The 27,709-nt window shown below is 36.7% G+C and overlaps 1 protein-coding gene across 4 annotated transcripts in view; it reads left to right on the top strand.

Annotated features, from left to right (window-relative positions):
* The window catches only part of VPS50 (VPS50 subunit of EARP/GARPII complex), a 97,181-nt gene that overhangs the window by 54,404 nt on the left and 15,068 nt on the right, over positions 1-27,709 (top strand). For 3 of the 4 annotated variants that reach the window (XM_054816137.1, XM_054816136.1, XM_054816139.1), the window contains 5 exons: positions 1,173-1,349; positions 7,127-7,245; positions 8,730-8,836; positions 17,696-17,817; positions 21,458-21,538. In XM_054816137.1, coding sequence (XP_054672112.1) covers positions 1,173-1,349; positions 7,127-7,245; positions 8,730-8,836; positions 17,696-17,817; positions 21,458-21,538 — 606 coding nt within the window. Of the gene's footprint in view, positions 1-1,172; positions 1,350-7,126; positions 7,257-8,729; positions 8,837-17,695; positions 17,818-21,457; positions 21,539-27,709 lie in introns of those variants that run through there. The other variant, XR_008575813.1, reaches the window with a different exon arrangement.

Here is a 27,709-nt window from a genome sequence, read left to right as displayed (position 1 = left end):
ACAAGCTTGTACCAATTTTGGCATCTGTTTCTGGAAACATAGGTAATACTGGCTCATTTGGAAAGGGAAAAAAAATAATTCTTCTGTGGTGAAGTCCAACTGAAAACAAGCAATAGGTGTGCTCACCTGTTGTCCTAAAGTGATTTTTGTGAAGTTTAGCACATGGTGGGTGAATTTCACCTGTTTTGCCAAATGAAACATGGGTGCCTATGATTAAAGTGCAAAAATGGATATAGCTGAGCAATCTCAAGCAAAAGATAATTTTGCAGCTTCGGTAGAGTTAACAGTACAAGCAAGCAGTAGGCTACTGGGGCAGTAATAGCATGGAGGGAAAAGAAAGGGAGACCCCCAGTAGCATCTGGTAGCAATAGAAATAATACATTTAATAGAGAAATGGGATTATAAATCCAGGGACTGGAGCAGCAGAAAATACAGAAAGTAACTGATTCATTTAAACAAACAGAAATCTAACATTGCAGTCCTTTTAGTTGCATACATTTTGATCTTTAAACCTTTAGATAAATGCTAATGTACATTTTGCCATTTATGAAGATCAATAGCTAGAGTTTAATAGATAAAAATGGTATGTCAGCTAAGTCAAGGCTTTTAGAAAAAAAAAAAAAGTCTAAAATCATACCTTATGTGCCCTACTCATCCATATATTTGCAAAAGTCTGTGCACTCAGTCATCAGAAACTTCATATGCAATGGGTTTGAAAAGTAAAATATTTTGAAAAGAACTTTAAAATATTTTTTAAAAAATCAGCTTTAGTAAATTATTAGGTAACTTGTGTAAAGAAAATGACATTTTTTGATAGAGTTTAGGTCTTGTTTTATCTCCTAATTTCTGTGAAATAAAAAATCCACTTAGTTTTCACCCAGTTTTAGACAGCGAATACTTTCAGAATGCAGGAGCTGTATCACATGTCATAGTCTAAAACTGCTAACATTAGAAAGACGAGCAGTATAAGATTGCCAGTTTCAGTTAGTGGGTTAACTTGAGCCAGCATGAAAAGCATAACTAAATAAGCAGCAAGCTTTGGCTAAAAGTTTTCATATCAAGTTAATTGTCCACAAATTTGTTCCTATGCTCTGTTTTTATGGAACTGAAGTCATAGTAACACTGAAATTGTCTTGTTGGTGATTAAAATTGTACTTTATTTCTATTCATAGGAATTTAAGTTCATGGAGCAGTCACGTTCCCCGTCTGTGTCACCTAGTAAGCAGCCTGCTTCAGCAATTTCAACAACAGTGACGTTATTTGAACAGTACTGTAACGGAGGAAACCCCTTTGAAATTCAGGCCGACAGCAAAGATGATGAGACAGAAGACGTGTTAGCTTCCAATGGGGTATGGAATGTTTCAGGGGAAAAAAAAAAAAAACAAAAAACCAAACACCAAAAACAAAACCAAAGCAAATTTTGCTCTCAGTAAATCACAATTTATTTTGTGTATCAGTGATGGCAAAATATCTTAGTGCAAGGATCAGTTAACTGCAATACTGTGTAAAATCTCAAGGTGCTTTACTCCTTTAATTAGGTAGATGACTTTGCTTTTAACAGTGCCAAAAAGCCAGGCATCCTGTTTAAAGTTCAGTTTGTTTTGCAGTGGATCAATATTTTTTTCCTGAAAGCCAACAAGTCATGTTCCACTTAGTATTTTTCCAGGGGTTTAAGTTAGCTTTCTTTGTGGAAGTAATCTTGTCATTTTAGGACTGGATTTCTGGCTGCTTAGGAAAGAGTCATTGTGGGGTGCTCCTTCTGTTGTATTTGTTCGCACCCACGTGCTTTGCCATGGATTATCTGATGCTTGTTAGGCAGTTTTTAATTGTAATTTAAATGTTCAGGACACTTGCTTTATGGTGGGATCTACTATAAAACTGAACAAGTTTGTCTATTTCTTTCAGAATTCTGTCAAAATCTAGCAGTGGCCAAATATGTTTTACTTTAAAACTTTGTACCATTTTCTATAATGCTATATTAGCATATTTTTGCTAAAACTTTTGCTCTTGTTTATCCCTTTAATGAATAATGATTTCTTGGGCTTTTTTTCTTTTTTTTTCTGTACTAAGGTTGGGTTTTTTGCCTTATTACCACAGGGAGTCAATCAATTCGACCATCTAATCATCCTGGGTAAAAATGTCTTTTTATTCTAATGTTGTCTCTACCATTTTCATACTGGTTGTTCACTGCTGTCTATTTTTTGAAGGTGTGTGAGGCTCAGTCCCAGCCAGAGCTGAAGCTACTTAAGACAATAAGCATTAGTTCCTTAGTAAAGGATTGCCTTATGCTTTCCACGTAGGTGCTGCTATCGCTGCAAGCACCGTGGTGGAGATGGGGTTCCAGTAAATCACTGTCAGATGCTGTATGCCTTCTCTGATGGGGCTGAGAGCGGTTCAGCAGTGGCAGGCTGTGGTTTTGATGAAACCGGCTAGAGGGAGTCGTGATCCCATGACTTACCAGTAGGCCAATGTGTTACATGTGTAGCAAAGTCCGTGTTGGGGTTTCCTTGTCTTTAATTTTTAACAGTGTCCTGTTTGGTAGGCTTGCACATTGTCAGGGACTTCCAAGGCTGGCTGCACTGTCCTCTTCTTCAAAGCCAATTTAGTGTTCTTTATTAGTGAAAACTTGATATATTTTAAATTGATAAAATCTGAATTTGTGGCTGGTGAATAACTATAACGAATTTTGACTTTCCTTTGACACCAGAGGGACGGAATGTTCTGTGTGGAAAAAGTGAATACCAAAGATATGACTTCTTATGCATTTTTCTTGTGAATATAGGTTAGATTTACTGTCATTCATATTATAAAATAGTGGTTTCTAACCTTAGATGTAGTGGTATTGGGAGAACTTAGGTATAGAGTATATAACTACATTTTTTTTTAAATTAAAATGTAAAGTTTCAGTTTGCTCAATGTAATTTAAAATTGAGTATGGAGGATGATGCTTTTGATTTTTCTTTCCTCATGGAAATCAGTTGTGGTGAATATTTCCTTTGTTTGACATGTTTCTAGTTTATAATATTTCTAGTATATAAACGGGTTTATTCCATATGATAACTTGAGTTTAATGCATTGGAAAATAGGCATTAACTGCTTTTAATATTGAAAGATGTTAAGCAAATCTGAAGAATCGTACTGAGAGTGCAGACGAGGGTGTTCAACAATGCTAAGAAGGCACTTACTTCGTTTTCATCAGCATGTTTGGCTGTTAACTCAGCCACCGGAAGGATAAAATCCTTTCCAAAAGCTTTGTGAACCAGGAAAGTATTATGCACATTTACACAGAGAATTGAGGCACAGGATAGGTTGATTAACTTGTCGGAGGTTGTACAGGACATCTCACCTGGCTGGTATTAGAACCAAGGTTTCTTGTGACCCGAGTGAGTATACTCTTCAGGTGACCTTGTACTTCCATTTTCACATTTTTCATTTCCCGTCTCCATTACTGGCTGTTCCAAAGTGCTGGCACAGAAAGAATTCTTTTTTTTTTTTTTTTTTTTTTTTTTTTTAAAAAAGGTGACACGTATTTAGCTATCCTTTACATAGAAACAGCAATAACTTGCTTAGGTAATGTGGGATAAAATTTCTACAGAGGTTTTATGTTTCAGTTTTTTGACTGACCAGTTAAGGTGGAGACATGTTTTAGCACTTAAAATGGAAATTATTTCGGATGGAGGTTGCAAAATTTTGTTCCCAGAGAATGCAGACATGTTTCCAGATATTTCAAGAAATGGCATGACAAGGACATAAGCAATTGATTTACTTGTCAAATGATCTGTAGGATGGTAAGAACTGTCAGGATTTCTCTTCAGAATTTTAAAGTCTTTTTAACTGCTTGGTTGTTGCAGTTCTGGATAACTGCAAACGGGCTTCTGGATCCAGTCACCTCAGCTCTGTATCTTGAGGTTCACTGAGATGCTTTATATCCGTTTTCTGTAGCTCCCTAAAATATCTTTGTTGTGATACAGTTAACTTACAGTTTTGTAACACTCTTCAACTTTGATGAATCTTACCACTGTCCCATGGGTTTGTTTGGGCTGATTGCCTAAACACTTGTGAACTGATTATTGCTACAAGATACCTGAATTCCTTTTAGGAGTTTAAAATTTTACTGCAGACTGTGCATATTCAAAATGGATTTATAAGGTCTCTTCAGGTTGAGGTCACTGTTTAAACAGCTGTGAGTTAGTTACTGCATACTTTAAAATGCAGATATTTTTATCTCATTAAATAACTTTTCCAGCTCATTAATAGCATTAGGTTGAGGAGACTTGATAAAGTATTTTTCCATGTAACAAAAAAATAATTCTCATAATTCTCTTCATTTACGATGTTAAGGCAGTTAATGTGTCAACTGTCAGATCCATATATTAATATGAATTGTAGTTAACAATTTGTAGTCAATTTATTATTTTACTATCCCTGGATTTTAACTGAATTGGCATGTCATTTATTATGTATTAATGCATAATAAGTGGTGGTAATTCTCCATGGTAATGTTCCAGCCAAGTTAGTTAAACTCTTTGTCCTTAATCAAGCCTGAACTCAGCTCATTTTTGAAATAAACTGAGCTGCTTTCATTATAGCTTTCCTTTGTCTGAAATGTTCATGAGGCAGATATTTTGCCTGTGAATACTAATGATCAGAACATCCTTTTAGTCTGTGTCTCGTACTACATTCTTTTTTCCATCTGAGCTGGTTTGGCTTTGAATTTGTTTGTACTGTGGGCTTCTTGCTTTTGTAATATACTGCTTTCACAGTGCTAGGCTTTAAAAACCTCCATAGCTTGGGGCTGGGGCCGGGAATTGCCGTGCATGAAGGAAAAATATATTTCTTAGGGTATTTTGGATGATTGAGAGACTGGCATTACCTCAGTGTGTCTCTTCCTTGGCTCGCCTCTCTGGAGAGCAGTTCTATCCTTTAAAACTCTGACATTTCTTACGGATCCTGGAACCAGACTGTCTTTTTGTCATATGTGTCATTATTGACTCCTTGGATAGAATGGCTTCAGAGCAGTGTATGTGTTAAGGAAAAGTATTGTGGTCTCTCTTCAAGTGCAAGTGCATTCTGGAGCCTGATGGGTATGCCTAATGTTGTGATAGCTGTGTGGATGTTCAGGGAAAAGGGTTGTTTCACAGACCATCGAGTATTTCTTTTCCTTTAATCTGTTCTGCGTTAAGAAATTCACCCTGTAAAAAAATTTATTTCATTATCTATGAAGTGCCTAAAGCACCTATACTACAGAGCAACCTAGAACCCTAGAAAAAGAGATTGACATTAAATATTGCTTTTAATTGGAGTGAAAAAAGATTACAAATTTCAGGTGTTTAAAAAAAAAAATAATCCCAGCTGTACACTTTTAATATGTATGTGTGGCTTCATATTTCTAAAAAGCATTTATTATCTGTATTTGTGAATAGTATTTCTCCACATAACTCATACTCTAGCAATAAAAATACATGTCTACCATGGAAATCCTATGTTGTATTATATATGCTGCAGCCTGTGTTACACATTTTTTTCCAGACATCACTTGTTAGGCTCAAACCTTCCATCCTTGAATTGAAAATAATTCTCTTGTGATCTTTGAAAAAATGCAATTCAACAATTGAACAGAATGAAACAGTTTCAAAAAATTAAAAATGCAGCTGATTATTTGGAGGCAGTAGTTGTCTGTAACTACTTAAGCTTCTTATTTTTCAAAAGATGCAATTAACATCAAATTTTGTTCCTCAGGATAAGAAGGCTCAACGTCTCGAGGCAGGAATACATGGTTAATTTAGCTACACATTCATATTTTTCTTAGGGTTATTCTGGAATAATTTGTGGCATTTGTGACAAATGAAGCAAAGAGTACGTGAGGCTTTCTTCCATCAAAGAGAAATTGTTTCACTGATAATTAGATAAATGCTTCAAATATCAGGATCTTGTGCCTTTAACTAGATAAAGGATGCTGTATGTTTCAAAACAAAACCAAGAACCAGCACACAGAAGTAAATCCCAGCATGCCCCAAACACCTAATCAAGTTTTCTGAGAAAGCGGGGGGGGGGTGGAGGGGGGCGGGGGGGGGGAGAAAATGCTTTTAATCTAGCCCCTATTGATTTATTCCACTGATACAGTTGAGTTGTATCATTAGGGTGTTTCTTTAGAATAATAAAGTGCTCTGTGATTTTTGGTTTTGTTGTAGTTTTCATTTTCCTCTATGAGGAAAGGTGTATCAATTTGGGTTGCAGAATCCTGCTCCTTGCTTGCTCTGCAGTTTTCGTTTGTTCCATGTACAGTGCAAAGTTTATATGTATAGAACATACAGTTATATACAAAGTTACTATCACTGCTCTTGATGTAGATAGAACAGCATACAGTTGAAGAAAATAAGTGCAGAAAAATTAGTGAGAAAAAAAATTACATGGTAGTAGTAGCCATGCGAAATACTTATATTTTTGTAATAGCATTTGACTGCTTGTTGTTTGCTTGAAATGTTTGTGCTTAGTCAAAATTGCATTGGTGTCTAACAGGTTAAGTGGTTGAAAGACTCTCTAGTAGTAATGTCTTCTGGAGTGTACTAAAATCAATTTTACAAACAACTGCAAGTTGGTTTTTTTGGTTTTGGTTTTTTTTAAATAAATGTGTACAATGTAAAAATATTTTTGTGAAGCAATAGTTTAGTCCTTCTTGCATTAATAATTAAGGATTGTGTGGTGCTATTTTTTCATTTGTTTATTGCCACCACATGGATAAATTTTGAGGTTTTAATATTGTTTTTTCAGATTGTAAAGCAAATAATAAAAGCTCAGACACTTGTGTGCTTGATACAACAACAAAAAAGCAAAAAAAAATTATCAGCAGCTGGGAGAAGTAGGGTGATGCAAATATTTACTCTTAATCAACATATGAGAATAGAAGTTTTTTTAGAAATGCATTTACAAATGGCTTTGTATAATTTGCCTGCTGCATTTTTAATGAATGTTGTCAGCAGCCTTTTGACCAGCAGAATTATTTATATCCTGATCGAGGTAAAAACCAAGAAGTCACCAAAATGCTATGTTAAATGAGTGACAATATCATAAGGAAAATAATGGCAGTCAATTTATTCTTTTTCTTTTCTTTTTTTTTTTTTAATAGTATGAATCGGATGAGCAAGAAAAAAGTGGATATCAAGAGTATGATAGCGACAGTGATGTTCCTGAGGAGTTGAAAAGAGATTATGTGGATGAGCAGACAGGAGATGCCCCTGTGAAAAGGCAAGTAGACTGTGTGAGTCCTTGGTCTCATTTATATACTTTTCATCTCAGTACTCTAATTAGTTCATTTTCTGTTTAATCTATATGCTACAACAATGGAATAATAATCAAATAATCTTTATGCTACCTGCATAGTTAGAAAGGCTCAGCACTTAGATCTCCAAAATGGGGAGGAACATTAAACTGCACATCATTATTGCAGAAAGAAACTTTGGAAAGCAAGATTTTGAAGGAGGATAAAGGCTCTGTGAAGCAGGTAGTGGAAAACTCATTACCAAGTGTTAGATGTTAACTGAAGGTTCTTCTACAACTAATGTTGTGCATATGTATAATTTGTCGCGTCAAAAGCAGTTGTTTGCAGACAAATGGCTTGAGGCTTGGGCTTCTGCTTTTGTAGAACAGAAGCAAACTTTTACAGATTAAAAGAGAATTAAATTCCTCTGTAGCTTGAAGGCAGTCATTTGGAGTTTTAAATTCTCTTTTTCTTTAAGAATACACACACACATATATATACATATGAATATACATATTAAATATTGATGACTGTATATAAATATTTTATTTATATATATTCATATTAACAAAAGCCATCTCTGTAGCCTTTAAAAGGATCTGAAATACAAATTTCTGTCTAGGACACTGTGCTACTTAGATGTCCATTCAGAGTTTATTTGTATGTAGAGGATTGCAGGAGAACTAGAAAGCCATCACTTGGGTCAAAGTAAAGGAATGGTTTTTTACAAAATAACTCTTTAGGATAAAATATTGTTAGCATGGTTTCATAACGTACATCACTACTTCATTTCAAAGAAGTGATGGAGATATTAATAAAAATTATTTAATTGGAACAAACCACAGTCACTGTTCATAGCTTTGTGCTGTGAAATTGAAGCATTCTGAATTTTTGGAAGAAATCATTTTGAGGTATGGCAGCTGGCAGAAGGTTTCTTTTATAGAATCCTAGAATATCTCAAGTTGATCCATAAGGATCATTGAGTCCAACTCCCTGCTTCTTGCAGGACTACAATTTATGAAAAATTTAATGTCTCTTTAGATTCATCTTCCTCAAAATTGTTTCCATTTCCAGATAGTTTTTTTCAGTTGTAGCTTACTGATCTGCCCCTGTTTTGTTGTGACTTGTGTTGTTTTCATTTTCTTTACTTCATAAACTATGAACTTGAGTCAGAGTGGTTAAAAGGATTGCTGAGGCCAGACGGAGGCCTGAATAACTCAGGCCTTGGATTACAACTCATAAACTCCTTTCTCTGGGACAATTTTGTGTAAATTAGGCCAGGCTTCTCTCTTTCAATGTTAGAATCCTAACCCAGTTATGCTTTGGCATAAATAAAATACTGCACTGGAAGATGTACTGTTATGTGAACAAAAGCTGGAGGAAGGATTTATTTTCTACTAAATTTTATTTGTATGTCCTTGAATATAATAGGCAGTCACATTTGGTGTATTTTGTTTTGTTTTCTTTAAAGTGTTTCTCGAGAAACTCTGAGGAGCAGAAAGAGATCGGATTATAACCTCAATAAAGTGAATGCACCTATCCTAACAAATACTACGCTGAATGTAATAAGGCTTGTTGGTATGTAGAACAATTGTAGTTTTTTATATGTGTTTTGTATTTTAATGCAAACCTATGGATTATAGCAAATATGTTAAATTGATTTTAAGGCTTTTAAAAATATACCTAGTTGGGCTCTATTTCCACTCTTTGAAAATGTTAATAAAATAGCAATAAAGCACTAAACCAAAACATTTTTTAATTAAATAGACAAATTTGGTTATATATTGTGAGTTATTTTTATTTTGAAAATTAATCTGCATGCTTACATTGATTTTAACCAATAATGGTGGATTATTTGTCTAAAATATTGAATGTGTAAAAACAGTGGAGATAGAAAGGATATAGACTAACGTTTTTTACTGTTAATGTGTCTTGGTAGATTAAACGCTTCATTTTAAAGTAATATAACTAGAAAAGTAAGAACTTAAAGATTAGGGGGGTTTTTTTGCCCATTTATTGCTCAAATTCTCACACCCAGAATAACTGTTTTTACTACATGGTAGACAACTAGAAGAAAAGTGCCCTCCCATACTGGTAATTTCAGTGATTGGAATGCATTCTAGTAATCCCCAAGGAGTTTAGCAAATCTCTGTCTTTGGAGGTGATCAAGACATGACTGGACAAGCCCCTGAGCAACCTCATCTCCTTAGACCTGCTTGAGCAGGAGGTTGCATTACATGAACTCTGGGGGTCCTTTCTAGCCAAAAGTTTTCTATGAAAACACTCCCCTCCAATTCTAGGTGTAATAGGGATTGATTTTTTGTGATCATCACTTCCATTTGATTATCTAGATAATTGTACAATAGCAATTTTCTGCTACTGACTTTCATTTTATTTATAGAGAATGGGAAGTAGCTACCACAGTTTATCAGCTTAGGCAAAAGAGAGAGAAATTCTGTACGTGTTATATTAATGAAGTTTGTCTTCAATGTTTATGTGCTTGGAAATGATTGTGGTACTTCAGAGTAAGCTGTTTTTAAACGAGACTACTCTGACACCTGCTTAGTACCTTTTGCTGTCTTAAAGAGCAGTGTATAAATCAGAAATTAATTTTCTAAACCTTTTTTCATTTTTTCCCCCTCTTGGAACATCTACAATATAGACCTGAAATAAGAATTGAGATCACCTGTCATAACTTTTCTGGTGTTGATCTGTGAGTTAGGTTAGAGAGATTTCTTTGCTCCCTTCTAGAATGAGGTTTTGCTCTTAGAAAAGTTAGGATTGAGTCTAGAAATCACACATGGCACTTTCATGCAAACCACTTGGTCTTCCCCCAGCCTCTACCCTTGCCCCCCTGCCCTAACACAGTGTAAGAGTAGGTGGAGCTGTAGTTCTAATTTTCCAATTTTATATAAAGAGTCTTTATATTTGTGGATTCTGGCTATAACCCCAAACTTAAACGTTATTTGCAAAGCTTATATATATGCTTTTCCCCCCTTCTGGAATTACATTTAATTTTCATTATGTCTGCTATTGGGGATGTTTTATATTGTTTCTGTAATGACTAATAATAGCGGTTTTTGGAACATGGAATTGGAAAGGGACCTCATGCAGCCCCTGTCATTTAGCATTTTTTTTTCTCCAGCTTAAGAATACTTCTGTCTTGTTCCTACCACTCTAACAGGAATTCTATTCCAGAAGCCTTATCAACTTCATGATTTAAAAAAAAAAAAAAAAAAATCCACCTATTTTCTGCCCACTTGATCTTATGCCAAAATAAACTTTTAGGTTTAACAGATAATCTTGTTCTTTGATGAATACTGCCCTGCTGTTTTTACAGAAAGCAATCCTATTTCTTCTCAGCCTTGGATTTGCTAAACTAAATGTGCCAAGCTTTTTAGTATCCTCTGTATTTATCTGCCAGAAGCTTATATCCCCTACTTTCTTAGCAGTTCTTTCTACTCCTGTTATAAGCTTATCAAAGTCATGTGCAGTACTTGGATGAGATCTCACTGCATTGTGTTACTGTTGTATGGCAGCATCCTGGTCACAAGTGGAGTTGCCTCCGTTTTGCACCTCTTTAGATTTCTCACAGCTTCCTTGTACTGGCAGTTCAGTCCATCTGTAATGAGCTTGTACAGCCAGCAGGTCCTTCACTTTCCCAGTTTTTTCCAAGGGATGAGCTGCTAGTTCATAGGAGAAAGATGCATGTTTTTAATTAATTGGTCCCCAAGTGCATGGCTTTACATTTTGTACTACTGAATGTCATCCAATTTTTATTACAGCAGTCATCGAGGTCCTCCAGTTCCTCTTGTACATTATGTCAATCCTGTTCTGTTTTGATGGTGCCTCCTTATTTTTTTCCATTATCACACTCTTATTTTTGTGCCAGAGTCATTCATGAAAATACTAAAGAAGAGGCCAATTGCTGGGAACTCCACTAGTAACTTTTCCAGATACCTCCCTTTTCAACACACTTCATTCTGTCTTCTCTTTTATTAAACCCTTACTCATTTAAAAACCTCTAGCTTTACTTGTTTACTGTGCAGTATTGTTAAATTAATACTTTCACTAAAACCCAGTACTGTGTCCTTTGTCTAGAAATCATGTAGGTTCCCTAACAAGAATAATAAATCTTAGTCTGGTTCAGTTCACTTCTGGTAGATCCATGATTTGTTTTATATTAATTTTGCCTCCGTATCTCTGCTTCTGTCACTTCCATTCTTTCTTCAAAACTTGATCTGAAGTCCTACATCCTACAAATTAAAGCAGTGGATAACAGTTGCTTGGATGACTATTTTCCCTCTTCTTGAATATGTTTTTATTTGCTGTTTTTCAGTCATAGCAGTACAACCCATGCCTTGACTGCTTATTGCACGTACAGGTTATTACACTGATTACCAGACTGGTGACTTCACAGCCATTTTCTATTATGTCCTGATTCCTTCGCTGCTGTAGCTTGACTGTTTCAAGGTCTTTTCCAGCTCATTCTCAGTGTGGCTGAAAGTGGCCAGTTCAGTTCTGTTAGTCACCCTGTTCTCCTGCTCCTCACTTTTCTCACTGTCAGTATCATTGTCCCCAGTGAAAACCAAGGCAAACAATTCATTCTTGCTTTTTGGGCTGTCTTGTTTGTCTACAATTTTTGTCCTGCAACATCCCCTCAGTTTGGTTTGCTTTTGTTATTCTTTTGTAATTGGAAAACTCCTGATTTTTAACATCTTTGGAAAATTTAGTTTTAGCGACTTTTGGTACTTCTAGCTCTTAAAGTAACTTCCTGAGCAAATAGGTTTGGTTTTCCCTTTTGTCCTTGCCCTAGTAATTCTTTGCTTCTAGTTTCTTTGCAATTTCTCATGTTTCTAATATGTTATGACCCTGCCTCACTTTTACCTTAATTTGTATCTTTTTTGAGGAATACTTACCATAAATGAAACAGGGTTTTTTGCACTACGTTTCTGTTAGGCATAAACTACATAGTACACCTTTACTGCAGAAGTTGAAAATGCCTTCATCTTTTGTCACAACTTTTGGCCTCAGCATACAAATATTTCATTCGCTTCTTCCATGCAGCATCCTCAGGGACATCAGACACATTTCTTTAACTAATGGTTAATGACTACAGAAACAAGAAACAAAATAAGATACCACTATTTAGCCAGACTATTGGATTTATTGTTTTTTCGTCCCTTCTTGTCTCTTGAGTCATCCCTATTAAACATGAAGATAAGCATGTTGTTGCTTGGCAGATTTGGTTGGGCGTGATGCTGGGTTGTAGGAGATCTAGGGATGATCCAATCCCCTGGATTTTCCCTCAGCAGACAGGAATGCCGTATAGCATGCCCATCTTTTAATAGCAGTCTCTGCAGATGCCATGGAAGGGTCCAGTTTGTCTCACACTGTCTCAGATTTTTGGCTGTGAAAATGCCACGGTACTTAATACAAACTTCAAGTAGTATAACTGAGATAGTTGTCTAGGATCCCTTCATGGTCAGTGGAGAACTGTAGGTAACTCCAAAAGATGACACAGTTTGTTGGCTGTTTTGAGTGTCTTTGCCTGCATGTCATCGCATAGATATCTTAGCACTTGTCTTCTGGAGCTGCTTGGCCTCTGCACAGGAGATCTAGGCAACCAGTGTGGGCTAAAGGTCTAGTTTTTAGATGAAGTTGGACAAAGTGAATTGCATATGCAAGACCAGCGACATGGTGCCTCAAAAAATAAGCAGGGGCCTAATGTAGTGCAGGGGACACTATAGCTATGTCCTATCTACAGGAAGCCTGTACTCTTGTAAAATTCTGTTCCTTGAAAATAAGTCTCTATTTTAAGATAATTTTGGTTTGGTGGCAGTGATGTGAGTACTTAAGCATTTTTTGTCCCTGCTACATTTTGTCACTGATATTCCTGCCTCCTGTATGTTGCATCAGCATGACTTTTGGTAGATCTAGATCAGCTCCCTGATTGTAGTTAAAAACAAATCATGAAGGCAACTAGGTTTAAAAAAGGAAGTCTGGAGTGAGATGAAGATGTGGATTTAAATTGCCCTATCAAGTAACAGAAATTGTTCCTTCACTTTTTAGGAAGGGATGTTATGCAAGTAGTAGTACTCACTGGATGAATATAACAGTGCTCATAATCTGTTTTGAACTATTTCTGTGGTTTATGCTTTGTATGGAGGCTATTAATAAAACAAGGTGTGGCTTAATATTTATAAACTACATGAGTTGCTATGTATAACAGAAGTGGGAGCTGCTATAACTTAGTGTAATTTGAATTTCAAATGAACAGTTCAATTTATCTGGTTTTTCCCTGAAGTTATAGAAACCAATTTATTACTGTTTCCAGTACAAAGTAGCCATTAGATTAATTTATAAGGTTAATTTTTGCCTATCAAGTCATTGTGTGTTGACTTAAAATATAAAGAAAGAATGAACCTGTGTTAAATTTGTATCGAATATTTTGACCTAGGTTCAACAAGAACAATTAATGACTGTGCCACTGTATGTATTGATTGGGTGATTTCTTATTTTAGTTAATATCATTCTGACTAAAGAAATACCCATTAAGCTATTTCTTAGGTTAGGGTTTTTTAATGCCCTGTTTTTGCTTTATTTTTGGTTTTGTTGTGGTTTTTTTGGGAAGAAACTCTTAGATTTTGCTTGCTTTAAAACCCATTAACTTTTAAGAAAATAATAATGGTGATGACAAATTGCATGGCAGATATCTTGTAGCTGAAGGAAGTCATTGGTCACATAGCATTAAAACCTCATGGGACTTAAAAAACCCCTAAATCATACAGTCTTTCAAGATGATATAATTACAGTGGGCTTTTCATTTTTTCCTTCAAAGTGGCGTCTCAGCTCCTAACGTATGTCATAGGAAGCATGTTTGGAATTCTGAGACTCCCTAGGAAATTATTTTACTAATGACCACAGATATACTAAAACTTAAACATATATTATTCAGGAGGTTGTATATTTATTTACCTTTTTGGTTTTAGTGATCAGTTTTATATAGATTAGTCTGATAGAGACTACTCTCTATTTACCATCTGTAAGGACAAAAGAAGTGCTGGAAATAATACTTCAAAGGAAACCTGGCAAATGTTCAGCAGTTTTAGCTATTAACGGGGAGCCTCTAGCAAGTCAAGCTACTTTGAATTGCTGAACTCGAGTGATGTTTTCAAGTTGTATTGGGTTTGTGTGGCAAGGTTTTGGTAGCAGAGGGGTCTACAGGGGTGGCTTCTGTGAGAAGCTGCTAGAAGCTTCCCCTGTGTCTGATAGAGCCAATGCCAGCCGGCTCCAAGACGGACCCACCCCTGGCCAAGGCCAAGCCAATCAGCGCCTCTGTGATGACATATTTAAGGAGGAAAAAGAACCAGAGTTTTTGCAGCCGGAGAGGGGAGTGAGAAGATGTAAGAAACTCTGCAGGCACCGAGGTCAGTGCAGAAGGAGGGGGAGGAGGTGCTCCAGGCGCTGGAGCAGAGATCCCCCTGCAGCCCGTGGTGAAGGCCATGGTGAAGCAGGCTGCCCCCCTGCAGCCCATGGAGGAAGGATGAGGGGGTGTAGAGATTCCACCTGTAGCCCATGGAGGACCCCACACTGGAGCAGGTGGAGGCACCTGAAGGAGGCTGTGGCCCCGTGGGAAGCCCACACTGGAGCAAGTTCCAGGCTGGACCGGTGGACCCATGGAGAGGGGAGCCCATGCCAGAGCAGGTTTGCTGGCAGGACTTGTGACCCTGTGGGGGACCCCATGCTGGAGCAGTTTGTTCCTGAAGGTCTGCACCCCATGGGAAGAGACCCACGCTGGAGCAGTTCGTGAAGGACTGTAGCCCGTGGGAAGGACTCATGTTGGAGAAGTTCATGAAGGACTGTCTCCCACGAGAGGGACCCCACGCTGGAGCAGGGGAGTCCTCCCCCTGAGGATGAAGGAGCGGCAGAAACAATGTGTGATGAACTGACCGTAACCCTCATTCCCTGTCCCCCTGTGCTGCTGAGGGGGGAGGAGGTTGAAGCCGGGAGTGAAGCCTTTCGTTATACCTTTTCTCCCCTGTCTAGTTAAGGAGGGGAGTGATAGGGCAGCTCTGGTGGGCACCTGGCCCCCAGCCAGGGTCAACCCACCACACAAGTATTTCTGGAAGTTTCTAGCACAGTGTGGATTTGGGCTGTTAGTGCTGTTTGGAAATGTTCTCATACACCCCCTTTTCACCCAAAATAGGAACTTTAGTGCAACTAGGTAACAACGCGTAGAAGTTAAAAATTGGCATCCTGTTAGAGAGAGCAACTAGGAGGAAATGTTCTTGGAACTCTTGTGTCAAGATGCAGAGTGATGTAGTAATAGAGAAATGTTCTTGGCATCAGAAGGTTTTTATAGGGACAGTACTTGGGCAGTGTACAGTGCATAGCCCTTTGGAAAAGCCTAAAATACTGCCCGAGAGATTACCTTGAATATTCATGTCAGCTGCACAGATATTTTGAAATCTAACTGTCCAGAATGTGACACATCACCCTTATATCGTGTATGGGTTGCAGGTGAGTTTAAAAATATGTTTATCACAGAGTAAATGGAAAAAATCAGCCTGTGGCGATACAGAAAGAATATTCAGCCAGCCAATATGAAGGTGACAGTTGTTTTGATTAGGGTACCATCCTCTCCCAAACATCTGAAAATTTCCACATAGGGCTGTGCTGGAATTGGCTGCATTTGGTTTTGTCTTTTGGAAGACAAATAGATTTTTTACAGTTTGCTTTTCAGTTTATTCATAATGCCGTGGATCTAAACATTAATAATTAAGTGTAGAATTAACAATTGGCCTAAACTGCCAAATATTAAATATTGCAACCTGTGTAAAATCTCCAAAAATAACAAAATATATGCTTGCATGTGTTCGCAAACTGGGGCACAGATGTGTAGTATTCAAGCAGGGGGTCCAAGCTACATAGAAACCTGGAAAGTAGCAATGTCAGGTTAGTGCTTGATTCTTCCTGTAGTGCTATATCATCCTAGCAGGTATGTACCTGTATCACGTATAAGTCAAATGAATGTTATCTTTACTGACCTACACAAGTAATTGCTTAAAAAAAATTCAAATAACTCCCTATAGTAAAAGCTGATTTTGTTTCTTTGTTACTCAGTTTCTCTGTTTACAACATATTTACAACATGTTCTGTATCGATTAGTAAATTACTTTGCTGGGCACAGCATTAACTTGAAAAAGAGTGTTGTTGAGTACAGGCAAAAGGAATTATTTTAGCACCCACCTTCATGTAATTTTTTCCAACTTGTCACATCCAAACATGTCTGGAACATGACAATTTGTTAAATGATCTGCTGTATCCTACATGCTGGGTGGACTGTGTTTACTTTTTGGTTCAAAAATTGCTGTCTGTTATTATAATAACCCAAAGCTTATTATATATTCTTTATGTTTTTAAGACGCTAATCGGGCAAGCAGTATGTTATTTCTAAGCTAGCCAGCAGGAAATGTAGTGTCTCTGCAGTATCAGAGTTTTCATTAAGTACGCTTCTTGTATGACCCTATGAAAAGAGCCATGCCCTGTGCTGGAAAACAAAATAACTAAAACCTGTGGGCCCTGTGAACCAGATCTGTAGGGAAGAATTTCTCTCCGAATCCAAATCCTATGATCAGTTTGACTCAGCTTACATATAGATGAAGGTCCTGAGTTGTTACTTGGTTTTTTGTTTTTAATTTTTTTTTTATTTTTTAAATTTTTGTTTTCCCAAGACAATGTACAACAGCAAGGAACAGCAAGGAAGAGAAGGAATTATTCTTCTCCCTGGATGTGCCAGGGTCCCAGCATCCTCCTTTTCTGTCAGTCTGTCCCTCTAGATACATCAGACATACATCTTAAACGTATTTGGGTTTCTTACCCCAGGATAAGAAGGAAGGAGAGCAGGAAATGCTATGTCACTGATGTGAAATACGTTATTCCTAGAGTTGGGTGAAATCCAATCTTGGGCATATCATTTTCATACTGTGCTTTTCTGTCGCTTAAAAAATATCCATATGTGCATATATAAACACAGACTAATGCATAAAATCTTCAGTGGCTCTATATATCATTTGCTAGAGACTACTTTAGGAGTTTATTATTTTTTGGCTAAAGGGAGCTGAAACTTGTAGAGGATCCAGAAGGTTGTATATTTTGAATTTGGTACCAGAAGGCCAAGAATGGTTCCAAGATATTTTGATATGGATTAACATCCACATTTGGAGAAGTCTTGAGGTATTTGTGGTGTCTTAGTCATCATATTTAGCATTGTTTTTAAACCTCCCAATCTATGAAATATTACTAAGTTGTTCTTGATCTATATTCATGGCTAAATAATAAATTTTGTAAAGCTGGCTTTGAGTTTGTCAAACTCAGCACTGTCTTTGTAGCACTTCTGCTGAGGAAACTGATCTTCTGTATTTGATTTTTAAGGAAAATACATGCAGATGATGAATATTCTGAAACCAATTGCATTTGATGTGATCCACTTCATGTCACAGCTCTTCGATTACTATCTGTATGCAGTCTATACGTTTTTTGGCCGAAATGACACGGTAGGTAGAAACATTATTCATTTCCAAGTATCACTGTACACGCAGAATGAGAATACAGAGGAGATCTCTCTACTTAAAATACTACCTAATATGTAATCTCCAGAAAAAATTAGTGGCAACAGAGTGGATTTCAGTGCAGGAGTAAGAAAAGGCTGATTAGATCAGCAATAAGGGGAATAAGTACTGGGAGCATCGTTATCACTGGGACATGAATCCTATTATGTTTTGAATAGATTCTGTACATTTTTTTCCCAGCAGTGTTTTGAAAGGGAGGAAAGACAATGTGAAATACCCAAAAGTAGTGGCAGAAACTGGGGAGCAAAGGAGCAGTCTACAGAAGGAGGGTGGTGGTTTGGAGCCTAGAGAGTATGAGGTGATTTAATTTTCCTGTATGTATTTCTGTAACTTAGATAAGAATAGCAAAAGGAAGAGAAGAGGGTCATGAAATTTAAGTAGCAACTCAGGTTTAAGAGGTTTGAAATACACTTTTTCAGATCTTTTATTCTTCTGTCAAACTAATTGCATTAATGAAAACAAGGGTTTTTTTGAGTCATCTTGTAGTTGAAATAAATGCTTGTTGGCAATGTCTGTACACAACGTAGATCAAGTTTCAACAGAATTGTCATAAAGCATTTATGAAAAGCTACGTGTAAAAACAATTTTCTCCTCTCTTGGCCCCTAAATTACTCCACAAGTAATAATACCGTGGGGTTCCAAATTCATCATCATCTGTTGGCAAATTGTAATGGATTTTCAGACTCAGCATATGGTTCTAAATGGTTTTGAGCTGTTCTCTTTGGCAGGACAAATGTATTTGCACTTTGTTTGTGTTTAGAAGATGGGTGGTTTTGGGTTGGGGGTTTTTTGTTTGGTTGTTTTTGTTAAGATAATTGATTTCCATTGGCTTAGTCAGTTGCTCTGGTATTCACATTGTGTTGCATTTTTTTTTTTTTTTTTTGCACCTCCCGTTTTGTGTTTTTAAAGCCCATACCGAGTTCCTCACTCTCTACTTCTAACAGAGAACAGCACAGTGCTAGGCAGGTAAACATTATAGCAGATGGGTGGTGAAATTGTGATGTTTTTGTAGCGTGCCTAATTTTTGTTTCGACAGATGATTTTCCATGGGAAACATAATGCTTACAAAGGGTCTGTGAATGTGATAAACCCTCTTGTAATGCTACTTAAATGTCCTCGTTCCCCATAGTGTTTATAAACCTTTAGAAAGTAGAGATGGGTGATGGTATGTGATTTAGACCACTAAGAGTGTTCCTGGTTTATTTACAAAATACCATCAAATGGGATTCTTAAAAGTATGCTGATAATATAACTTTGTTAAATGGTTGAAATTATTTGTGAATATTGTGCTTGTGTTGTATGTGTGAGTTAGTACACACATAAAGGAGAATGATTAATTGTACAGAGTTCATTGCCAGTTCAGTGAAAATTAAGGATTTAAAATATTCACATTGACTTCTGTGTCCAGTCATAATGCTAACAGTCATAATGCTAAGTCATTGCACTTTCCAGAACTCTTTAGAATGATTATCCTATGTAGTCAGTATTTGGCTTTCTTCATTGCCAAAAGTTGCACACCGTTGTAACCAGAATTGCTCTTTCAAAACCTTTTTAATTTGTGGGATGCAAGTTAAGGCTGCCTTTCCTCCTTATCTCAAATTATGGAGCAACTTAACATGAAATTAAAAGAAATTGCCTATATTTAGTATCTACTGATAAAGTGTAAGACATTCATGAACATGCCACGTAATAATCTTCCTTAGCAGAATAAATTTGAGGTGAGTTTTAATTTTTTTGAGAAGACATTATAACAATTTGTAAACCAATGGCTATTCTTATAGAAAACACTTAATTTTTTTATTTTTTTTTTTTAACTGTAGGGAGTTATGTAGAATTTGTGATGAGAAAAATTATTCTGTAAATTGTCTAATTACTAACCTTACTAGTTGGTCAATTTGTGGAATTTAAGTATCTATCATTTTGCATATAGAAATAGCAAAAACTTCCATGAAGCAAAACATTTATACTGATGAGTGACATGTTCTGTGTGAAGCCTGAGGTTCTGTCCTTGTGGAAAAGTGCTGAGCAACAATGTTTTGTTTGTTTGTTTGTTTTTATTCCCCCCTCATACATATGGATGCACAATTCTGACTTCAGGCTGTAACTGGTTGCCTGATAAATCTGGATTTGTCATAGAATGGTATTCTTTCTGTTTGTTCTTACCTTAACAGGGAGAATAGCCAGTCTTGAATTTGCGGTCCTTATGGCCGTATCTTGAAAAACTGCTGTATGATGTTAAGGAGGAAAATTTGGAGAATTAAGGATGTGTTTCTTAAAGGGAAAAAAGTTATTTTCTTTTTCACCCATATACCTGCAAAATCAAAGGCGTTTGGAACTGATATTTCTACAGTAAAATTGTGAAGAAAAATACAAATTATTTTTGTAAAAGCCTGCTTCACCTGTGGAAAAACAGAGTCATGAACACTTTTTATCAAATGTGGACACTAGAATAGTGATTTATGTCTCCTAGAGCAGGTTCTAGATTTCAGCAGAATGTAGTTCCAGTGGGAATTCAGCTCAGATGTAAATTTTCATTGAATATATAGGAGGATTGAGGCAGGGGGACATCTTTAGTCAGAAATGTTAGATGCAGTAAATGGAGACCTAAATTATACCTTTCTGTATTTAAAGGAGAGGGTGGGATGACATGAACTCGAACACTTCCTTCCCTGATTTAGTGCACTGAAAGGAAATCTAGTAATGCAGTATACAACAGCGCTCTAAATATTGTTCAGTGAATTGCCTTTTGGTGTGAATCACATACCAGAACTGTATTAAAATACTTCCAGATTCTTGACGTAAATGCGTGTTTCTTAGCTGTGTGATTTCTACTTCCTTTGTTGTGTTAGTTTGTTCTTTTTTTTTTTTTTTTTTTTAATTGGAAGTAGAAGATAAGTAGCTACAGTAATTACACATGTTGAATCAGACCCTCGGCTGGTATAATTCATTGCATTTACCGGGAAATCAGTGTAGCTATATTGATTTATCCCAGCTGATCATCTGCCCCATAACACTTCTGAGCTGTGAACATGAAGATGGCACACTTCTCAGGTAGATCTTTATAAGCACTAAGTAATAATGACTGTTTTATAAAGATCAATGGATATAATTTTACATATGCAAGTTAGGTATTTAATAAGGAATTACAAGAAATTATATAGCTTGAAAGTGAAGTAAAGAACATTTGGCTTGGGCATGCTGTACACGCAGAGTCTTGGTGGGGGCATCATGGTGCGCCATTCTGGGCTTGTCTCCCAAATGAGGAAATCTAGAGCCCTACACCCAAATACAGTGTTATAACTATAAAGGATACTGGTTGTTTATTGGTATGAATGGTAAGCTGTCATCTTCATAAAAGGTACTCGCGTCATTCTTCATGCCTGTGCAGTGTTGAGTGCCGTGACCTCCGTTGATTTTCTTTTCATTTTGTATGGTTGTGATTATGTGCTAAAACTTTAAAGTAAATTGTAGCTAGTGTTCACAAACTGAAGTTTTGCTGTATTACAGTAAAGTTTAAACCACTGAATTTTCCTTTCCCAACTTAAACAGAATGTATTTCTTCCAGTTTGAATCAACAGGACTGGGCCTCAGTAGCAGCAGATTACGCACCACACTGAACAGAATCCAGGAGAGTCTGATTGATCTGGTAAGTACCTGGATTTTGTTAATGCTCGGTGGAATAGAGGTCTGTGTAGGAAATTTAGGAATCATATTTCGTCATGGCTTTCTGATTTTTATCTCACTTCACATTTAGTGTCTGTAATGACAAAAGCTTAGTTTCATGGCGTATCATGATGTAGATCTCATTATTGTATGGAATCACTTGTTTCTAATATACAACATAACTAGTTTAATAGCTTTTGCTAGATGTAACAACAGAATTATGTATTTAAATCTTATAACGCATTACACTTCATGTAATAGAGACAGACATTCCGGTATTATCCTTATTAAATGAAATGGTTTATGAAAAAAAGCCCCATAACAACACAATAGATGACTCATTTTTCTTCAGTAAAAGAATAGCAAAACAATACACCATCCTGAAGATCATTCACCTTACAAGATAATAGAAGTAGTATACTAAGTCCTTCATTAAGTCATTTCTGAATTATGGGGAATTTTCACGGATGTATTTTATAGATTATATTCCATTGGTCACATCATGAGTTATTTTCAAAATGTCAAAAGTAAGTATGGTGCCCATGTCACACTGGTACTAGATTTCTGTGCTTCACATCACATTATAAAGGGTAAACACAAGACTTTGGGTAGATTTTGTGGATTCAACTGAGCAGCAAAGTTTATAAAGAAATATTGCTAAGAACTATGCAAAAATGGAAATTTGAAGTTCTTTTTTTCCACCTAAGTATAAAACCCTTGAAACATTATGAAGAAATTTCCTAAGAGTATCATTAATGGCTTGTATAGTAATTAATATCATGGATGCTCCAGGAAGGATTTATTTTCTAAGGCTTCTGCCTTAGAAAGAAGTAGAAGACATATGCTCTACTCTGATTTTTCACAAGGATTTGGCACTCCACAGAATTGTACTTTGTGCCTTTTTAATTCCTTGAAGTATTATTTCGAATCCTAAACTGTTCTTTCAGAGAATCTTCGTAAAGGGTTTTGGGGCCATTTCTTACAGAGTCAGTAGAGGGAGCATAAGATAACTAATAGCCCCAGACTCCTATAAACCAGAAGAAGGCTAGTCATATTGATATTAATCTAAAAAGCAGTGTATTCAGAAACAAAAATTAATTCTTGGAAGATCTTGCAAACAAATGAGTTAAAGATTATGGAAAAATGGAAGTTATGTAATGAATTTTTTTAAACTCACTCTATAGTCACAGTTCCTGACAGTGCTTTACAGACTTCAATTTTTTTAATCAGTGAAAATAATTTTTAAAAAATCATTTCTAGGAGTAAATTAGAAAAGTAACAGCACTTCTTTTTCTATCCCAGTCATTTAGTAGTGCTGTTACAGATAATGTTAGTGTCAATTGAAATTAATAGCTATGTTCCAGGTAGGATGTGAAAGGAGGAAGAAATATTAGCTAACTGCTATTGACTTAAAGGCATTCCATGAGGTTTATTAATATCTTATGAACTTATGCTGGTCTTATGCTATAAATGGAGATTTTTCACTTTTTGATTCATGAGGAAGAAAAATTCTTCTGGATATTTTTATTGCCTGCTTATTTTTAAGAGTTCGTGAAAATAGAGATTAATCTTTACTGTGTCATAAAATGGGTATTTCTGCTGATTGTCTGGACTGTTCTGGACTGCTGTCAAAATTCTCCTCTCTTATCTTAGATTACTGTAAACTGCTTTCTGAAAATACTCATGTTTGTGTTGTAGGGTTCAGTCTTATGGCCTGTTGGGAATTTTAGGTTTTTTGCGTTGTCTTCTATTCATGGTAACTTTATTAAGGGCTATTATTTCTGTTGCATTCCAGTTCCTGATGGCAGCATCTTTCAGTATTTTATTTTCATAGATAGTCTGAATCTGATAGTTCTGAATCTGTGACTAAGGCTCTGCCAGAACTGCATGTAGATCAGAATAGTTCCTCTAACCCGTGAAGGCTGAGCTCTATGATCTATGTCAAGACTCTTTAGTAATTTAGACTGGATCATTCCTAGCTTTTCTCTTGGACTTTGTCCATTCCTTTTTTGAGATACCAAGTGGATGAAAGCCTATTTACTGTATATTTATTGTCAGGAGTTAGAGGAATACTTGGAGGGTTTAGAGGCCATCTCCACCAGCTTTTTGTAGACTTTCTATAGTTTCTGTTTGGGATTGAAGTAATGCTATCTAATTTATATCAGATACCTTTTTAGGATACTACGTTTTTATTATTCAGCTGCATTTTAAGCTTCCTTTGTGAAAGAAAAAGCAAAGTGGAAGGAGGGGTTCCACTTCTGGCAAGGTAAAGCCAAGCTGCACTTAACGTTCTTTCTTGCATCTTTCTAGCATTTCATTATGAAGAGTATGGAGGTTGATTGGAGGCGTCCCCTGTAGCTCTTATCGAGATGCTCTGTTCTAAGTTTATACTTCCCTATTACCACAGTGCAAGAAGTGTCTGTCTTTTTAATATATACTGTACTTACAGTGTACTGGCCATACTTCAGAGATAAGTACTATCCTGGTTTTCATCTGGACCACTGAGAGAGAGCTGAGTTTCTGACTCATGGCCACTGAGCAAAAAGGCTGCAGCAATTCAAGTGCTTTGTCTCCTTTTCCCTGCATCCCTCCTCATGCATCACATACCCCCTGCTTCTGCTGGAGCCTCCTTGTCCCCTCTAAGCAGTACTCAGCTATAGATGAGTCACTTCTCCACTGTTTTGCAATCTAATAATTCATAGCAAAGCCAACTGTACTTTATGAACTGCAGCAAGTCCACCTGCAGTTTAGATTAATGTTTTAGACTGTGAACAGGAAATAGCGGAGATGTGAACATGTGTTCAGTTGTGTTAACTTCGCCACAAGGCAATAATGTGACACCTCAGCTGTGATACATATTATTTGCTGTGATACATATTATTCACTGTCCGTATGCTGCTCCTACACTGAGATAATAAGAAGCATTATAGTAAACAAAAACAATAAACACCAAACCTCACCACTTCACTTGGAAGTAAAAGTACCTCACCTCCCCATATTTATGATACAAAAACATGTTTGTAATTAGGATGTTTTTTTAATTTGGATGTTTTGTATGATGTAATCAAAATGGCAATGATGAAGGGACTTTATAATGATGATGATGAAGGGTCTTAACTCTTTACAAGATTGAGCAAGCATGTTCTTTAGGCACTACTGCTTTACATATACTTTCCTGTTAGAAATACACCAATAATGAGGGGTTGTCCAGCTATGGCTTTTGTTAATCCCTGCACTGCTGATATTGGTATTGATTTAAGTATGGTCTGAAATTTCTTTAGATATATGGATTAAATAAGTTTAGTTAAAAATAAATATAAAGAGGCCTAGCATTATCGAAACTGTATTTGCTTTCTTATAGTAAGGTATGTGGGAGTGTGCTGGGAGCTTGCAGTGATTGAGTAACCAGTTTTCTGTGTCTAAGCTATATGTCTTTGCCTTAAGAAAATACTTGTAGGCTAACTCAAAAGTTAAAATAAAAAATACAAGAACTTTGAGTATGTATTTTGAAGGAGATTAGGGTGCAGTTTCATCTGTGAGAGATAAGAGAACAATATGACTTTCAAAAATTTGTTTGGGTAAGTTGTACTGAACTTTTTATATATATCTGAACTTCATATTCAGGCCTTTCCATAGCTACTACAAAATAGCTTCTGTACAGATTTCTGCTGTGCAGCAGCTTCAGAGCTCATAATTTGGATCCTCCAGAAATAGCACTCTACAAGCTGTGTTTCATTCATACCAGCAGGATGTATTAAAAGGGAAACACAGACAGAGAAGAGTGAAAAGGGGAGGAAGAAGTACTGTGGTTTCAGCCTCTCTGTAACGCTAAGGCGCGGTTTTGATTAGACCAAATACATTGAAGCAAGTGCCCGTTTCTGAGCTGCGTGCATCTCCCCACTGACAGTTCCCCTGAGTGGGATGTGTAGAGATACCTACACACATTCGGTCCTTGTGTTTGTCATTTCTAAGAGGACTGTGTGTTTGCAACAGTAGCGATGTGCATATTAGTCCACTGAGACCAGTAACCCCCCAAGTAGGTACCAGGCATCAATCAAATTGATGTGATCTATGATAATTGGTGATTCGGAAGAGAAATTTCTACTTCGGATTCCTTGCTTTATCTGTCTCTAAGCATCATTCTTATCTTCACAAAATGTAACTTAATTATGGTACTGCCATTACCTATTGTTTGTACATGTCCTGTGTATGCAAATATCTGCCTTGAGTGATACTGGTGCTTCCAAAAGTGAGATTTTTGGGGCAAGTAACCATGGAATATTCATAAATTTTTCATTGCAAACTGGCTTGCTCAAGTAAAAGTGAGATTTAGAATGAAGTTTTTTAGTGTGCCTTACAGCAGTAGAAAATAAATCACTGCAGTAAAGTATATAAGTATTGCAATGCAATATATAGAAGAGTAGATGGAAGGAGTCACTGGTATAAAGAAGTATTGGTTAATGTATTTTTAGATTCTGTCTTTACTTTAGCTTTTGGGCTCTTTCCCCATAAAGTATCTATCTTTTGGCAGAGACAGTAGGTTAGAGAATGATGGTGCAAAGATGGAAAATGTAGATTTTTCAGCTGTACAAGTAAGATAAAGAATAATGGGAGGAACAATTTTTTTCTTCATGCTTGACTTTCCAACCCATCTTGGCTTTGACCCTCTGATGCTGTGGAATGGTACAGTTCAGTTACTCTAATCCCAGTTCTGGAAACAATTCAGTTTTACTTAACACGTCACAGCATAATCCTGCATTGCTTAGTGTGGACATGTACCCTGTTACGTCCTGGTTCGGCATACTGGTGAGCTCTGGAGACTCAAGGCTGTGGAATTTGTTACTTGACGTGGCAATGCCTAGCGTAGGATACTGTTCACTGAAATGGTAGCTGTGAGCTCTAATGCTTGGTAGGTTTTGTTTGGCCAAAGGTAAGTTTTGCAACTTTTACAATCCTTGCTTGGTCTCCTGCACCTTCAAAGAAAAATAAACCTGAAGAAAAAAAAAAAAGACAGACAATTTGTGGGTTTTTTTTCTTCCTCTCTTTGAAAAGATTTGTACAACATAGATAATGACAATGTTTAAGGTGTTGTGAGAATTGCTTGTCAAGGGAAGAGAACTCTGCATATACAAAAGAAAGTTCTGACGTGACAAGCACTTTGAAAATATGCTAGAACTTCTGCAGCTACTTTGCTTCCTCACATGATTCACTTACAGCTCTTCATACGACTTTTGTTTGTTTGTTTGACTATATTACCCAAGTAGACTGGAATGATCTACTGAAGTTTTCTAGCTTATTTCTTTGAATAATTTTTCTGGGTTTTGACAACTGCTTTGTCTCTCTTTGGGCAGTCACTGAGCCATCTCATTTTAGTCACTTCAGACTCTTTTTGCTGGGCACCCAAAACTTGGGCTGCAAGTGTATGCAGAGTCACAGCTGAGCACCTGGGAACCGGCAGCAGCTCCTCCTGAAAATCTTTCTTTGGATAAGAAAAATGCCGCAGTAAAAATGTGTGCGACTGGACCGATTGGCTGCCTTGTTTTTGTAAGAGAGTGGTTCAGGTTCCCAAGGGTGGGGTGGTGGACATGCTTTTCTGTGCAGGCTCAAGTGAGATTTATTTTTTAAAGTGTAATTAATGACTCATTTTCACAGTTGTCTATCAGCACACAGTGATTCCTGATAGAAGCCTTGTTGCATTAATTTAGACAAGATAGTAAACAAACTTGCTAACTTTTGGTAATTTTTTTATGCAAAAAGTGTACCATTTAACTTTGAACACTAAGAAATAAATGAAATGCAAAGATCTCAGAAGTTTTTACACAAATTTTATTGATGTCTGTTACTGAAGTCAGTGGGACTGACCCAACTGAGGTTTTGGACATGTTTGTTTTGTGACAAAGAGCATGGAGGATCCACACTCTTGAAATTGGAAACCTCAGGCCTACCGCAAAGCAATGCTGATCAACTCAGGCCTGGGGCCCGTGCGTAGAGCATGCATTGTAAGTGTTGGCCAGCTTGGGGATCCCTTGCATGGCATTTCATAATGCTGTAAAGATATTGCTTTTGTAAATAAATAGAAAATTAATAGCATGGTTTCTCAAGAGGGTTTGTTGTTTGGTTTTTAATGATCTCTCTTACAGTGTGTTGAGTGGTG

The sequence above is a fragment of the Grus americana genome, chromosome 2, assembly GCF_028858705.1.
Source record: "Grus americana isolate bGruAme1 chromosome 2, bGruAme1.mat, whole genome shotgun sequence".
NCBI lineage: Eukaryota > Metazoa > Chordata > Aves > Gruiformes > Gruidae > Grus > Grus americana.
This window is presented reverse-complemented; position numbering and strand designations above follow the sequence as displayed.